At 41.5% G+C, this 18,353-nt stretch overlaps 1 protein-coding gene across 1 annotated transcript in view; it reads right to left on the bottom strand.

Moving 5' to 3' along the window:
• Nucleotides 1-18,353, bottom strand: part of SUCLG2 (succinate-CoA ligase GDP-forming subunit beta) — a 269,052-nt gene that overhangs the window by 144,645 nt on the left and 106,054 nt on the right. Inside the window, exon 3 of the mRNA XM_063426806.1 lies at nucleotides 6,087-6,186. Within this exon, the coding sequence (XP_063282876.1) occupies nucleotides 6,087-6,186 (100 nt within the window). The remainder of the gene's footprint in view (nucleotides 1-6,086; nucleotides 6,187-18,353) is intronic.

The following is an 18,353-nucleotide window of genomic DNA, read 5'->3' as shown; positions in this document are numbered from 1 at the left end:
CAAACACGAATACATTCACACACAAACACACATGCATATATACAGCTTGATATATATTGGATAAATGCATACCTATACACACACACACACTTATATACAGAGACACAGTGACACAGAGACAAACACATTGACAGATAAGAGTCACAGTGTGTGTCCGGCAGTTTGTATTGGTACCTATGTGTGCATGTCTGGCACTGTGCAGCATGTCTGTGCCTGAGAGTGTGTGGTCTGACAGGGAGTATTCTTGTGCATCTGTGAGTGTATATCTGTGAGCATGTGTATCCATTAATGTGCCCAAAATAACAAATGTTTTTGCTTTCATGAATATGGCAATTAGTAATATAACAATAAAAACAATAGTAATAATAATATGCTATACTACTGATGCAAAGAGAACTTTGTAAAATCTCCAAATACATTCATACATAAGAGGAAAGATACAATGACAGGAAAATGGTTATTTCAAATAGTATGAACTATATCTCTGATGATGACATTACTTTCTTCCTTCTTGTTAAACATTAAGGTGTATCTGGAAAAACAGTAATTTTACTTACCGTAAATTCCTTTTTTTCTTAGTATAGTGGCAGTACTCACAAGTGGGATGTTCCTTACGTTGTTGGACAAGAAGCTCCCCCTTCTTTGAATCTTATAGCTGTGCTCCGCCTGTTGCCTCCATAAAACCTGCAAGTCCGAATCACACACCAGTAATAAAAAAGAACCAAACGGAGACTGAATAATGCAAATTCATTTAATTCATATGAAAGAGGAGGGAAAGCCAGTACTGCCACTATACTAAGATAAAAGGAATTTACAGTAAGTAAAATTACTGTTTTTCCCTTCGTATAGTGGCAGTACTCACAAGTGGGATATTGCAAGATCCCTGTAACAAAACATAGGGTGGGGACTCAGCAGGCCACAGCTTGCAGCACCTTACGCCCAAAAGCAGCTTCAGATGATGAGAATATGTCCAGCCTATAATGCTTGATGAAGGTATGCAAGGAAGACCAAGTAGCCGCTTTGCAGATGTCTTCAGGTGAGGCAGCTGCTCTTTCAGTCCAGGAGGTCGCCATAGCCCTAGTGGAATGAGCCTTTAATGGGAATCTAAGAGGAATCCCTTTGGAGTGATAAGCCAACCTGATGGTATTTGTCAGCCATCTAGCCAAAGAGGGTCCGGAGACAGCACAACCCTTATATTTGCCTTGAAAGTAGACAAAGAGATGATCTCAGGATCTAAACTCTTCTGAAGGTAGATCTTCAGGGTTCTTCTAAGATCCAGGAGATGCCACTTTATTTCCAGATCCGATGTAGGTGATTGACAAAAGGCCGGCAGAATAATAGGTTGGTTAATCACTGCACTTGAGATAACCTTAGACAAAAAAGAAGGCCTGGGGTGCAGGACCACTTTCTTGATGAAATATGGTGAACTCCGCAGAAGAAGATAGAGCTCGGATCTCACCTATTCTCCTAGCGGAGGTGATAGCCACCAGGAAAGCCGTCTTGAGGGTAAGCAGCTTGATGGGGACCTGAAGTAACGGTTCAAACGGTGGTTCACAAAAGGGCTTGAAGCACCAGAGACAAATCCCAGGTAGGAAAAGGTACTAACTTGGGAGGCCTCTTCAACCGTATGGACTTAAGGAACCTTCGTACAAGCATGTTTGAGGCAATGTCCCAAACCAGGAAGTGACTTAGAGCTGAAATCTGGCCTTTGAGCGTAGAGACCCCTAGGCCGGCTTCAAAACCATCCTGCAAAAAAGAAAGAATTTCCGGGACAGATGCTTTGGCAGGATCCGAACCTCGAAGTGAACACCAGGTTCTGAACTTCATCCAAACCCTGAAATAGATTTTCGAAGTGGACAAGCGGACAGAAGACAACAAAATGTCACATAAATGGTCTGAAAGACCATGTCCTTGAAGGATCATCCTTGCAGCAACCATGCCGTCAGGTGAAACATTTCCAGGGTTTTTACGGGAAGAGTCACATTCTCTAATATGGTGGAAGAGATTGGGAGAGACCAACGTGAGATGGTCATGTTTTCCACTTCTGAATACCAACTTCTGTTTGTCCAGAAGGGCAGGACTGCTAAAATTCTTGCCTTCTCCCATCTTATCTTCTGAACAATCCGTGGTATAAGAGCGATAGGAGGGAAAACATAAGCCATGTCGAAGTTCCAAGGGATCGCTAGATCGTCCAGGACATCTGGGTAATCTCCTGCTTGGAGAGAAGCAAATCTCTGTACTTTTCTGTTTCTCCTTGTGGCCAACAAGTCTATCTCTGGCCTGCCGAAGCAGGAAACTAGCTCCAAGAAAACTTGGTTTGATAGAGCCCAGTCTGCCTGAGACCAATGACTTCTGCTGAGGTCGTCTGCAATAACGTTTAGAGACCCTCTGATATGGGTAGCTGAGATTGCGAGAAGATTTGCTTAGGCCCAAGACATTATACGGTGGCAGAGATCTTGTAGAGCTTTTATCTTTGTGCCTCCTTGGTGATTTAAATAAGCCACTGTAGTGGCATTGTCCGACTGAATCCTCACTGTCTGATTGGTGATGACTGAACTGAAGGATACCAGTGCCTTCCAAACCGCTTTTAATTCCCTGAAATTTGAGGAAGCGCATGCCTCTTCCCTGTTCCAAAGACCTTGATGGAACTGAGAACCTAGATGGGCACCCCAACCAGTCTGGGAAGCATCTGTGGTTATCGTAATCCACTGTTTTTGTGCAAACGATAGGCCTTTTGAAATGTTGCTTCTGTCTTTCCACCAGTTTAGTTGCTTTTCCACCACTTCGGATAGGTGGAAGGCAGAGTCTAGATCTTCCTGTTTTCGTGCCCATTGGGAAAGAATGTCCTTTGCCCAGGCCACTGCCGGGATTGCAGAAGTGAGGAGGCCTAGTAACCTCATAGCATCCCTGATTGAGCTTAGGTTTTTCTGCAGCTTTGATACGGCTCTTAAAATCCTCCTTTGTTTCTCTATTGGTAGAAACAGAGACAGGGACAGGGACTGTGATTCTACCCGAAGACCCAAGAATTCTAGACTCAGTGACGGAGTCAACTTGGATCTTTTCAGGTTCAGGATCCAACCGTGATCTTTTAAAACCTTCATAGCAATCTTGAGATGATGTTTTAGCAGTTGTTTGGATTGGGCTTTCAAGAACCAATCGTCCAGGTATGGAACAATCGAGATACCTTTCAGACGCAAGACGGCTGCTATAGGTGCCAGGATTTTCGTAAAATCAAGAGGAGCTGAGGACAGGCCAAAGGGTAGAGCCTTGAATTGCAAATGGAGAATTTTTCGTCTTCTTGTTAGAACTGCAAATCTGAGAAACTTCCGGGAAGATTCTGAAACCGGTACATGGAGGTAAGCATCTTTTAAATCTAACTTTGCCATGTAATCTCCTTTTTGTAAAATGTGCGTTACAGACAGAATACTTTCCATGCGGAACTTCTGGTACGGTATGCAGGTGTTGACTTGTTTTAGGTCTAGGATCAGCCGAAAGGATCCATCTGGTTTTTGAATCAGGAACAGGCAAGAGTAAACTCCCTGAAATTCCCAACGTTTGAGTACTTTCTCTACCACATCTTTTCTTAAAAGAAGAAGAGGTTCTGTTAGGAGTGCTTCTGTTTTTTTCCTTGAAGGATAGTTTGACAGTAGGAAGGATGGTTGTGGTCTTGTTGAAAACTTTATTCTGTAACCTTCTGAAATTGTTCCACCCATTTGATGTACTCTTTTTCCATTCGTGGGCGAAGAACCGAAGGCATCCTCCCACTCTTTTGGCGTCAAAACTTCCTCTTTTTGTCTTGCCTGTTGGATTCTTGTCTAGACCACTGGCTGCCGTTTCCACCCTGTTTTTGAAACCTTTGCAACCGCCCTGGGTAACGAAAGGACCGCTGACCCTTGTACTGAAATCTTTTATATCCCTGGGTTCTTGATTCCAGAGGTAGGGCTTTCTTTGTTTTTTCTGTCTAATAATGTCTTCCAAAGGAGTTCCAAAAAGTTTGTTCCTCTCAAAGGGTAATTCACATAAGGCTGCCTTAGACGCTGAATCAGCTGTCCATGTTCGTAGCCAAAGAGCTCTTCTGGCCACTGATAACCCCATAATTCTTGCTGATAAACAAATAAACTCATCAGAGGCATCCGAAAGGAATTAATTGGCTAATTTCAGTAGGAACATAAGATGGGAAGGATCTGTATCTGATTTTCCCATAAGGGACTCTTCCAGGGCTTGTAGCCAAACGCTCTGAGCCCTGAGAACCGCTGAACCTGCAATTTCGGCTCTGCATTGGTATCCTGCGGCTTGAAAGATTCTTCTACATGAAGTTTCGGCTCGTTTGTCCATTGGGTCTTTAAGTCCTGAGACTTCGCCAATGGGTATAGTGGTTTTCTTTGACAGCTGGGCAATCTGAATATCTACTTTAGGAAGATCTTCCCATCTTTCTTCCGACTGTAGCTTGAACAGCAGTTTAAAATGTTTTGAAATAAATGCACGTCTTTCAGGATTCTTCCATTCTCTATGAAGGAGATCCAAAATTTTAGGTGACATCGGGAAACCTTTAACCTTACCCTTGGTAGGCTCTGGTTCTTGTACAGGTGTGGTCACTTCTTTAATAAATTTCTTCAGCCCTTCTGGTGGAAAGCCATCCTCCACACTGGAAGCTAGGCTGGAAATATCAGAAGGTGAAGAAAAAGAGCATTCTCTTGAAGAGACGTCAGACACAGAAGGAGATCTATTCCTCCTACGTTTCTTAGGCAGCTTCTCTTGAATAGCCGGTTCTTTCTTCACAGCATCTTTGAAAGACTCAAATGTCTGGGACAAATTTTCCTGAAACCAGCCCAGGAAGGATGCCACATCAGTCTGCTTTGCTTTCTCTAGCAATTCCGTAGAGCACTGATTACACGTCTTTTTGCGACATCCGTCAGGTAGAGGTACAGCACATTCCAGACAACATAAGTGCTTAGATTTGCTTGTGGCTTTTTTGGGGACAGATGTCGACATGTCTTTATCTGCTTTATCCGGAGATATAGGACTGGACATATCTGTGGAAACACCAGAAGAAAAAAAAAAATAATAAATAAAAGCATGCATAATAATAGGTGAATAAAGGAGAGTTTAAAGAGTTAAATCTCACTTTAAATCACCTAATGTCCATGTAGGAGGGCTGGTGACAAGGAGAACCAGAACTGTACACCCACCCTTGGAGTCAGAAAGGTTCTGCACAGATTTATATTCAAATTTTTAAATGTGGCGCCAAAACACGGTTTCGCACATGCGCAGTAGCGCGATTCCGTGTTTGATGGAACGCAACGCCTCCCGGGCGTGCGTTCCACCGCTGTGCGCATGCGTATTGCCATCGAGGAGGACCGCCCGGGAACTCACCGTGGACGCCACAAAAAGGAAGTACTCGGTCGCGTTCCGTAACGCGAGACCGGAAGTGCTGTGCCACTCAGTTCCCGCCCGGGGAGCAATCGGGCACTCACCTCCCCGATCAGCAGCCTGTGCTGATCACACCTTCTCCACCAGAACTGGGGAACCTGTCCGTCCCGTTGCCGGGACAAGAAGAACTGGTATGTGATTCGGACTTGCAGGTTTTATGGAGGCAGCAGGCGGAGCACAGCTATAAGATTCAAAGAAGGGGGAGCTTCTTGTCCAACACCGTAAGGAACATCCCACTTGTGAGTACTGCCACTATACGAAGGGAAAAGCAGGTATTACCTGCATCCATGTATCTGAAAGATTTGCTTATATCTTAAATCAGTAGTGTATTTTTTATCTATCAGCAACTTTAACCCCTTCAGCAACTTGGAATGAGGGTGGGAGGGAGAGGGCACTGGAGAGTCCCTTTAAATGGCAGTGAGAATATGTATCCAAGTTACTTTTGAGATCACCTTTAGAACAGATTAATGCAGTGATCAGACTTTTAAAATATAGTATCTGCCTGTTCACTGTCCTGCACGGGAGCAAAAAGAGCCTTTTACCTCAAGTGCCTTAGAATAAGAGGTAAAAAGATTGCAAGAGAAAAAAAAAACACAAGTGGACATGTACAAATATCTTCCATGTTTAAAAAAAAAAAAAAAAAAAAAAAAACTTACTCAGTTGTGAGGTGGACTCCACCTTTCAACCCACTGTCAAATACACCTTTTCCTCTTCCTCCAGCTAAGATTTGGGCCTTTAGGACAATTTCTCGAGCTTCTGCAAAAAAAAATAAAAAATGCAATACATGTAAATAATCAGTGTTTATGTCTATATTATACAACATAGCCATTGCTTAATAACAAACAATAGAGAAGATGGTAAAATTATTTCCCTCTCAAGTGGATACATTTTTCCAGACTTGTGTAAAGAAACAAAAGGGATTAGAAATGATAACAAAAAGAAAATAAGTTATAACTTGAGAGTTAATTGACAATATATAGATTTGGAGGATGCTGGGATAAACTGAGAATTCTACAACTATGCATAACTGCAGTAGCACCACCTACTGTTGTGATCTTGAAAAAAATAAAATAAAAAAATAAAATCGCACACTCGTAAATGATGACTGAAGTTGCTTAAAGTGTACGTGTCATGACAAATGCTTTTTAATTTGAAATAAAACATAGATCATATAACACATGTGCATTTGCTAGGAGAATTGCATCTCCTACAAACATTATAAAACAGTCATTCCCCCTCTTCTCTTGGCCAGTTCAGTCTGAGCCAATCAGCAAAGAGATACGAAGGCTGTGCTCTGCATATCTGTTACCAGGGAAACATTCCCCTCTAGGAGTTTTTCATTCTCTAATTCAGCGTACGGGAAAGCAATGCCTTCAAGGGGCAGCAGGGAAGAGGGTCAGGCTCTGTGTGAGTGCAGCAGCATGGAGAGAAACTGCCAGGGCGATTTATTGCAGCAGCTTTGGGCAGGTACAGAGTGCAGATACATTTTATTTACGTGCCATGAAGCCAACAAAGTGTGGGGACTTTTAACCTGTTATGGGAAGTCCCAAGCAGATAAGTGGATAAGGAACTAGGTAGTTAAGAGTAACAATAGCTATAGTGGAACTGGCCAATTGAAAAAGGCTACATATCGATCCTTTCAATATCCAATTCATTTTATCACTGGCTCTCTAGGCTGCATGGACAATCTTTGGGGTCATATAAAATAAAATTTCAGTCTGCAGGAACAAAACAATTTTCACAAAGTACTATTTCAGTTTTCAGAACAGGGAGCTAGTTTATATATTACATGTTACATATTTAATAACTGTGTTGCATCTCTAACTTGTCTATCTACAGCAGCCTCACTGTCCCTTTAAACAAGTGCACACCAAGGCCATATTTGTTGCACAGCTTTAAGACTCAATCAAATGCACTTTGAAAACAACCAATACAACAAAAGAAAACATGGAAACAATTAATTTCCTACATAAATATAATTCAAAAAATCTAAAATACAACCCGTATAAAAAAACAAAAAACTGAATTTATTATTAGAAAGGTTGCACCTGCCATTCCAATCAATACACCGATACAACTACATAAAGCAACGCTGATCCTTTTTTGCCTTAAGGGAAGAAAACAAAGTAATTAAATGTAGGACTTATTTGCGCAGAAGAATGGGACTTTGTAAGAGTAATCCTACATCGTATTTCTGCTGGTCAAGTTGACTCACCCCGCAGTCACCAACAGTCTTATTTACCTAAAGATCAGAATTTTTGTTTTGTTTTGGAAAAGAACTGAGAATTTCTACTCTTTATTTATTTGTCTCTCGTTCAAACTCCCTAACGGAATTACAAGAGAATATTCCTTAGTAGAAAATGTAATTTTGGTTTGCTGTGATATGGCTGTATTCTCTCAGGTACCTTCTACAAAAATTGCAAAGGGCATAATGGATTTTTTATGGAAATGTCCCAGCCAGAGTACAAATTGAGTTACTACAGACAAATGTTAGCTATCCAACGGCTTTAAAACACAGAACAAAATGATGTTACAATCGTCTCTTAATGTAGGGAAATTCTTCACACAAAGAAATTAGACAATGGTACATTGAGCAATTAAACTCTTAAAGAAACCAACTACATAAAATTCCATTCAAATTATGTCTGTAGAATGCAAAATTTTTGAAACATAAGAAAAGAAAATTAATGAATAAAATTGCAGCGGATTGCGTTATTTTGACAGTTTGCGGAACCCATCCAATGCAAAATTGTTTACATACAAAAATGACATGGTAGCACGTTAACCCCTTAACGACGAGTGACGGACCTCATCCGTCACGTGGTAAAATTAACCCCAGATCGCCGCCTCTGTATTAGAGGCAGAGCGGGAGCACCGGATCGGGCTGTCCCAGCACATGTGCCTGCTCTGACAGCATGTCAGAGCGAGCACATGTGCTGTGTATACTCACCTTCCGCCTCCCTGCACTTCCGGGTTCACTGTGAAGTGCAGGGAGACGGATCAGTGCTGATCTGCTTCCCTGTGTAAAAAAATAAATAAAAAGTTTATTTAAAATCCCACCCCCCTTTACCATTTTAATACAAAATTAACCCCTTCCCTGCCAATTGATCACTGACTACAGTGATCAATTGGCAGGGATTGCATTTTACTATGATCAGATTTTTTTTTTTTTTTAACCCCTGCGGGTTAATTTTTATTTTTTTTTTAACCTCAGGGGCTACATTTATTTTATTAATTAATTTAAGTATTTTAAAATTATATATTTAGCTAGCTGGGGAGGGTGAAAGTTAGTGGGGAATTGGGGGATTTGGTGTTAGGCTAACTAGGGGTTAACGTTAAAAAAAGTTTAAAATAAGCTTTAAAAAGTTAAAAATTAAGTTAAAAAAAGCTTTAATAACGTTTAAGTAAAAAAAAAAAACACCCCCCTTTATCCAGTCCAAATAAAAATTAACCCCTTCCCTGCCAGTCGATCACTGCCTACAGTGATCAAACACAGATCACAATATTATACTGTGATCTAATTTGTTTTAACCCCTAACGATTAACTTTTATTTATTTTTTAATCCTCAGGGGTTCAATTTATTTAATTAACTAATTTAAACATTGTATAATTAAATATTTTTTTCTAGCTGGGGTGGGTGGGAGTTATGGGAAAATGGGGAATTTACGGTTAGTGCTGCTTACTGCTAGTTAGGGGTTAACGGTAAAAAAAAAAAAAAGCTTAGAAAAATTTTAAATCTGAAAAAAAAAAGTTTTAAGAAAGTTTAGGAAAGTTTCAAAAAATTAATAAGCAAAACAAAAGATTAAAAAATAGTTTTAAAAAGTAAAAAAAAAGTTAAAAAAAGTTAGAAAATACATTTAAAAACGCTCATTACCACTTCACCTAGAACAAACTAGAGAAAAAATGATCCCACGCTAAGGTTCAAAATATGCCTTTTGAATTACCCCGGGGGGTGTATTCTTTAATAAATAGTATGTGTTTGTGGGGAAGTTTCAATAACCAACCATCTAAACTACTCCAAATTGGAACATGGACACAGCGTAAAAGTTAGAAAAAAACTGAATGGCTGCGTCTCAAACGTGCCCCTTCAACATCCACATATACCTGGCAAAGGTACATACGGGGGTATTGCTGTACTCAGACCACATAGCTGAGCAACATATGAAGTATTATACAGTCGTAGCACACAAGGTTTGCAAAATATACTGTGCAAACTCACTTTGTGTGTCAAAAAGGCAGAAAAAACGCTTATTACCACTACACCTGGTACAAGCTAGCGGAAAAATGATCCCACGCTAAGGTTCAAAACATGCCTTTTGAAATACCCTGGGAAGTCTCCTTTAAGAAATGGTATGCTTTTGTGGGGTAGTTTGAATTATATAGCCTGGTAAAATACTCTAAAATGGGACAGGGGCACAGCGTAAAAATTTAAAGTTTGAAAAAAACTGGAATGGCTATGTCCCAAATGTGCCCCTCCGATGTCCACATATACCTGGCAAAGGTACATACGGGAGTATTTTTGTACTCAGCTGACATAGCTGAGCAACATATGAAGTATTATACAGTGGTAGTACACATAAGGTCTGCAAAATATACTGTGCAAACTCACTTTGTGTGTCAAAAAGGCAGAAAAAACGCTTATTACCACTACACTTGGTACAAGCTAGCGGAAAAATGATCCCACGCTAAGGTTCAAAATATGCCTTTTTAAATACCCTGGGGTGTCTACTTTAAGAAATGGTAGGCCTTTGTGGGGGGTAGTTTGAATTTAAAACCTTCGAAGATGCTTGGAAATTGCACATAGGCCCAACGTCAAAATTCAAAGTTCTGTAAAAACTGATATGGCTTGGTCTCCTATATGGCACTGTAGCTTCACAAAATAGTGCCAAAGACATTCATTGGGGATGTATTTTTACTCAGAAGACTTAGCTGAGCATAATTTTGGGGTTTTGAACTTAGTGGCACATATGAAATATACAAAATGCCCAGCAAAAATGCAGTCCGTATGTAAAAAAATGCCCAAAATTATTTTTTTACCACATACTTTGGCATATATTGGTGGAAAAATGGTGGCATGCTAAGGCACAATATGCACCTTATGATATACCCTGGAGTCTCTACTTTTACAAATGGTAGGCCTTTGTGGTTTTTTTTTTGAACAGTCAAACTGTTATAATACCCCAAATGGAAGCATAGGCCCATTAATCAGTCTCTCAAAATTCTACTGTGAAAACAGAAAAGGACAGGTCTCCTGTGTGGCACTGTAGCTTCACGAAATAGTGTGAAAGACATACAATGGGGGTGTCATTTTACTCAGCAGATGTAACTGAACACAAAATAAAAATTTGTGCAGGAATAGCACACACTAACTTTACAAAATACACATGAGAAGTTCTTTGTTATAAGTTTGTGTGCCAAAACCCAAAAAAAAACACAATTTTACTCCAATATTTAGTAGAGATTGGCGGTGAAATGGCTACGTAGAAAGTGTCAAAACAACCTTAGGTAAATAGCCTGTGGTGTCTACTTTATATAAATATATACTTTTGTGTGCCAATTTTGTTTTCTTCTATGGCTATTAAGCTTACAAGACAAACATACCAAATTCTAAAATCGTTCCACAATAAAAGTTTATTTTACTCCTTGTGCTTTGTGACCTGTAACTAGCCAAAAAAACTTAAAATCCCAGACACATTATATATTCTGTAAATCAGAACAACTAAATTAATTTATTTTTAATTACTTTCCTTAACCTGCACTAATTGTGCACACACTATTGCAAAAACTGTAAAAAAAAAAAAAAACACTTTTCATTTTCTTTGCATTTTTCTGTATTTCTTATAATAAATAAGCATGTATATGTGTGTGTATATATATATATATATATATATATATATATATATATATATATGTTACATCAAATTAAAGCCATTTCTGTCCTTTAAAAAACAGTATATAACATGCATCAGTGCAATAAATTAGTAAAATGCAAATTGCAGTTGAACGAAAACAGCAAAAAATTCAAAAAATGCCGTTGTCATTAAGTGAAAGACAAGCTTCCGAAGCTCTGTCCTTAAGGGGTTAAAGAGGGTATAACATTTATTCTATATACTGTACCAAACTGTTTGCAAACGTATATATTAAAATTATGTTACGTTAAATATTTATGCTAAGAGAACTCTGGCAACTATGCTACGTGCTATGTCCAGTGCTATAAAAAGCTTTCTAGGGTGTTCAGCTAAATGCAGTAGTGTCAGAATGGTTTTAGACCCAACTGTTACATCAAAAACCTGAATAGCAAAGGAAGGTGGCATTAAGATGGTTACAAATATTATGTTATTGTGATAACTTTGCCCTCTAATAATGCACTTGCACTACACTTTTTGGGGACAGTTCCCTGATGTCTCCAAAAGCGGCGCACCAGGGAACAAATTCAGATTTGTGGGACAGGACCTGGAAACCAGGACTTTTCTGCCAACATCGGGATGGTTGGTAAGCATGGGGAATGTGTCCAGCGTGGCAGACACTAACCTAAGCTCTAAGTTGCAAGGAGGATTCTGGAGTAAATAGGCATGTTTTATTTTACATTATCTTTGTGAGCTGCCTAAATACCTTTACAAGTGGAAACGGAAGTTGTTGCCCAACTTGATCCCATAAGAGCCAATTACATTTTTGTTGTAGCAGAACAGGTTTTAAATATCCTGTACTCAATAGACTGTATCACATATGACGGTGGTAGAACTGTAAATTGTCTGCAGTTTCTAAATAAGCAGTACATCCCAAGCTGGCATTTTTATCTTTATGGACCTGACTGTGATTATGACACATCATTGGTGCGAGATTAACACTGGGCTATTGACTGCACGTGCTGTAATGTCAATACCTCTGAAGCCATTCCCTGTAAAACAGACTCAGCCCACTACTTGTTTTAAATGGTTTTTTTTGCTTAGAATTCAACTTTACACTTTCAACTGACTTCAGTCTCATCTTTGAGGTTCTAGGTAATTGATATTCTATCCTCCTGTGAGGATCATTATGACAGACAAGTTGTGACCACCGCCATTGAAGCGTACATTGCTCTGTATATACCAGGTGCTCTGACATAATCCCAACGCATTGGAATTGGCACATGACCACGTCAAAAACGCTTGACTAGAGTATGACAGCCAGAACGCTCCTGGGTCCCTTCTCAAGTCAAGGACGACAGCCTCTTACAAGTAGCCTGGAACACAGCTGCATAACCCTACAAAGTACACACGTTCATCACAAGCTCATCTTTAGAACAATTCGACATAAATCAGCTTGTGTTGTTATTGCAGTTGAGAAACAACAAATATCAAAATAGGACCATGTTCCAACTTGACACATCTACCTTCGAGGACTAGCCCACAGTTGTGGGAAAGAAAAACCTACTTTGAAACAAAAGATCTATTAAAAAAAAAAAAAAAAATTAGTTTCAATACCAGTACTACAGAGCTACCAGAAAAATGTACACACAGTTCAGCAAAAGAAAAATCTGTATAAATATTTTAATACTAAAATACTTTAGTTACTGGTGTTTCTAAAATCGGCAAAAGAATTGGGACTGTCCCTCCAAAATCAGGGCAGTTGGGAGGCATGCCTTGCAGGCAGTGCCTACAATGGACAAGCTAATTTCTTCTGTTGCCAGGTCACATGTACCAGGGGTACAACTAATCCCCGGCACAAATGTGCAACTATGTCAGCGTGTGCATCATTTCAACCAAAGATTATTGGGTAAGCAGCCAAGATGGAGGGTGGAGGCTAGTGGTTACCTCTAGTCTGCATAAGGTCGAATCACAATGGCAAAGTGTGTAAGTATGACTGATACTTATATTTTTATTTTTCCATTTTGACAGCTATTTGAATATTTCAAGAGTCAGAAGGTGTAGTTTCCAGAGAAAGGGTGGAATTATTTAGAAAAATGCACAGCCTAAGTAATACTGTAATAGTTCTTCCCTTGCTTGACTCTAGTACTTAGAGCTTTGTCAGTATTATTAAAGGACCACTACAGGTTTCAGAGAAACGGTCATGTTTACATATGGATTAATCCAGCCTCTAGTGGCTGTCTCGTTGACAGCCGCTAGAGGCGCTTCTCATTGTGATTTTCACAGTGATAAGACGCCAGCGTCCACAGGAAAGCATTGAAAATGCTTTCCTATGGACTTACTGAATGCGCACGCGGCTCTTGCCGCGCATGCGGATTCGGCGGAAGAGGGAGGAGAGGCCCCAGCGCCGAGGGAGCCCGGCTCTGGAGAAAGGTAAGCCTTTAACCCCTTCCTCCCCCTAGAGCCCGGTGGGGGGGGCCATGAGGGTGGGGGGATTTATTTCCTAGCACTATAGTGGTCCTTTAAGTTAAATCATTTTCTTCCATATTGTTGTTTTTTCGTGCATTTCCATATAATTCTTTCTAACTCTATTAGCAATGAATGACTCAGGAGAGGGTAGGGGGTTGTTGATTATGAGTCAAAAATACCGATACACGATAAGGTCATTTACAGCAATTAAACTATATGCACGTGTTAAACTATTTAAAAAATAAATTTGTTTATTCTCCAAAAGATCCCTTTTCTAGGTTTACTTTAAGGATATGCAAAGGTAAAAAAATGCTTGCACATAAATAAAATCTCTGGACATCGGGCAGAAGGGCGATATTTCAGGACTGGGATTTGCAGTATTTAAAATTGGTTTAAGGAGCAGAGCTGTCAAGAATACTGTATCCGATCTTAAACTGAGCATTCTGTTCTTCAGTTAATGGTAGGGATTTGGTCTGTTTTAAGAGTAATCCCTAAACCATAATGCCTTCATTAAAGACGGACTGGCTCCCTAGGGCCAAAGGAGTTTCACAGCACTTGATTAATGTGCCGTGGTTCGTAGGCACAAATAGCTTTATCTGCAATAATCTTGCCATTCTTTTCAACAAGGCACAATTTTATACTTGTCCCTAACTGTATTCAAAGGTTTTTGGGAGCTCTTAAATTTAAAGCGGTTAATCTATTATTGGGAGTGTTTTTAACATACTTTCAAAAATATCTCCCGGTTGTGATTAAAAAAAAAAGAAAAGGAAAGATATCCAATTAATCTAGAATTCATGCAAATTAATCATCTACACAAGTTACTTTCTTTACATGCTCTCAGTAGCTCTTATTTCTTTAAATGAGTGGCTGTCCCAACATTTCAATTCCACAATGGTCACCTCTACTATGAAAACTTATAATTTGATTACATGACAGGAGTTTATATATTTTGAAATTCTCTTTACTGTACTCCAATACCAGCACAAACTATTAACCAATCAAAAACAAGCATGAAGAAGTCATACAAGCCCTGACTGAAACTAGCACCTCCTCTTTCTTTGCTGCACCACATATTTATTATCTTGTGATATACATGGTCATTTCATCACACTTTCTGAGTAATTCCTATACTTTTAGATTACTGTGGGATCCCTTTCCCCTTGTTCCCCTATTAGCTCCCGGGCTTCTGTTGGACTAAGTAGCATGGACAAATTGATATTTTGCAACTGACTCAAAAATCGAGTAGTTCAATTCTGGGTTTCAAAATAGATTCCAGAAACTGCTTTCCCCGGCTTCCCCAATCAAAGCCGGAAGGATATACAGTTCATGCTCCAACTCATTCAGATCCCTCTCCACCTGCTGGCATGCACAGTGCGAGTCCTATCAGCCTCCATAGAGGCAATCTATGCTATCAGGACTCCTTCGCTACAGTACTATGCAACGACTGAAAACCCAAATGCCTCAGAAACAGAACACTATGCGATCAAATGATACTCCTCACTCTGAACTTTATATATGGCTCCTCCACTTGCAACCATGGACAGACAAGGAGATTTTCGTCACTCATCGAACTTTGTGGTCGAATCCAATGACAGTCTCTGTTACTTGGGAGCTCACTGTATGCTCACTGGTGGGCCCTGGTTGCATTGAGAAGTCGGACTTCATATCAACTGTCTCAGGTTGATTGCCGGATCCTTCAGGATCACACCGTAGCCAGAAATCTCACAGACTGTTGCATCTTACTTTGGATGGACACTATATCGGCTGCCCAATACATAAATTGTCTGGGAGAAGCACGATCCCAGACACTATCAGAAATCATGAAGGACATCTGTCAATTGTGCTTCAACCGCAATATCGCTTTCAAAGCAGGATACCTTTCAGGAGAGATCAATCTGACAACGGATTGGTTATCGAGACATTGGAAGGACAGCAGCGACTGGAAGATGACTGACTTTGCATTCCAAATTCTCTTCCAGATGTGGGGGCATTTTACGCTGGACCTTTTTGTCTCTGAGACCAATCACCAGTTGTCAACTTTCTTCAGGCCAATTCAGGAGGCATATGTCTTCCCACTTTTTGCGATGATTTTAGAGAGGTCTATACCAGATCAGACATCAACAAGTGTCAATCCTACTGATCACACCTTGGTGGCAGAGCCAGGCTTTGTACTCGGACCAACTGGAATGATAATATGAAGATCCCATTCTTCCACCCTATTTTCCACTCATTCTCACTGATCTAAAAGGATTGCATCACCCCCTGGTCGTCTAAGACAGGAGTTCCAAATCCGTGGTACGCATACCCCCAGGGGTACAATTCAGTGGCCCAGGGGGTACGGGGGAAAAAGTCAGCAATGGCGGCAGTGCAACTACCCAGCACAGGTTGGGAACCGCATGGTGAGCAGGTTCATCGGGTGGCCCATGCACCCGATGGAAGGGGAAGGGCCTGGTCGTGCAATGCAGTGCTTTAATACCGCGATCAGGCCCCTTCTAACTTGCCCGAGAAACTGGAAGGAGGGGAGAGTGAGACGCACACTTCCTCCCAGCTGTAACACAACAAGCCGCACGGGTGTGGGCCACGAAGAGGGCAGGGGTAACCGGACTGGGAAAGAAGATGATCTCCCTCAACTACCAAGAAGCACAGCCAGCAAAAGCCACCCAAAGATATACAGATACAAACACTACAGAATGTATGTAGTGTTTGTATCTGTATATCTTTAAGTCTGTGTGTATCTGTATGTCTGTGTATCAGTGTGGGAGTCTGTGTATCTGTGTGTGTCTGTATGTTTGTATCTGTGTGTATGTTAGTGTGTATCTGTATATCTGTGTGTGCCAGTGTGTGTATTTGAATTTCAGTGTGTGTATCTGTATTTGTATTTTAGTGTTTGTGTCTATGTATCTGTCAAGGCCGGTCCATCCATAGGTCCCAGTGGGACCATGACTCCAGACGGCACTTTGACAGGGGCGGCATTTTGCCACCTCTGTCAACGTGCCACGAAAGCCTAGTTTTCCGCCAGAGAGGCTGATCTGGGGTTGGCCGCGTCCATAGGGTTATGGTACCACTGAAGTTCTGGCACTCTACTAGCTGTGCGTGCCAGAACTTCAGTGGGAACTTTACTCACAGCAATTTGCGGCAGGGCTGCTGCTGTGGGCTTGCTCTCGGGAGTGGCAGAATTCCTCTTTTCGTCTGGCTATGTGTGTTGAAAGGGTAAGTCAGGGCTAGACAAATCTCAGGCGCCAGGTTGCCATGGCGACTAGAAATTTCGTCCTGCCACCTTTGATTTTCCAGCTATTTAGTTAATGTGGCCACCGGAGCTTTGAAGGCGTCCGTCGCGGGGAATATTGCAGCCCTGAGGAGGATGGAGCCAGCCGCCTGCGGGAGCATTGTATGCAACGTGAGAGGGAGCAGTACTCTGCCTGTAGCTTCTCTCTGCTCTCTCGTGCAGTCTAATGATGCCGGGAGCCGGAGTATGACTTCACTCCGGCCACAGCATCATTACAGAGAGTGCAAGGGAGCAGAGAGGAGCTGCAGGTAGAGTATTGCTCCCTCGCACGCAGGAAGAGAGCAGACCCACTCAGCTCTCCCAAAGGTAGGGTGGCTAAGTGGGGTTCAATTAAAACAAAAATGTAAGTGTGTGTGAGCCTGTCAGAGTGTGTGTGTATGTGTGTGTGTGCGCGCGCGTGTGCGGGTGCCTGCCTGTCAGAGTGTGTGTGCGTGTGCATGTCTGCCTGTCAGTGTGTGCGTGAGTGTGTGTGAGCCTGTTGTCAGCATGAGTGTATATGTGAGCCTGTCAGAGTGTGTGTGTGTGTGTGTGTGTGTGTGTGTGTGTGTTAGAGCCTGGCAGTGCGTGTGCCTGTTAGAATGTGTGTGTGCAAGCCTGTTGCCAGCGTGAGTCTGACTGTGAACCTGTCAGAGTATGTGCTTGTGCGCGTTTAGGTACCTGCCCCCTCCGATCGCATGAGGAAGGCGTTTTTACTCAACTTTTTTCCGACACCATGCCAGTTTCGCCGTGGCTGGTCTTTATGATCTTAGCTAAACAAACGCTTTCCCTTTGGAAAGCATTGGGAGGATTTTGTGCATGCGCAGCAAATGTGCCAATCTGCATCTCCTCATAGAGATGCATTCAATTAATGTATCTCTATGAGGATCATTCAGCGCCACTTTCCTAACACACACATGCAACTTTCCTAGCACAATCATACACTACATCCCCAGCATATACACAGACAGACACACTACATCCCCTGCACACACACACAGACACACACACAGACAGACACACTACATCCCCTGCAAACACACACAGACACACACAGACAGACACACTACATCCCCTGCAAACACACAGACAGACACACTACATCCCCTGCAAACACACAGACAGACACACTACATCCCCAGCACACACACACACGGCATCCCCAGCACACACACACATACTGCATCCCCAGCACACACACACATACTGCATCCCCAGCACACACACACATACTGCATCCCCAGCACACACACACATACTGCATCCCCAGCACACACACACATACTGCATCCCCAGCACACACACACATACTGCATCCCCAGCACACACACACATACTGCATCCC

This window comes from Pelobates fuscus, chromosome 7 (genome assembly GCF_036172605.1).
Source record: "Pelobates fuscus isolate aPelFus1 chromosome 7, aPelFus1.pri, whole genome shotgun sequence".
Lineage (NCBI taxonomy): Eukaryota > Metazoa > Chordata > Amphibia > Anura > Pelobatidae > Pelobates > Pelobates fuscus.
The sequence above is the reverse complement of the archived record's forward strand: the minus strand, read 5'-3'. Positions and strand labels throughout refer to the sequence as shown.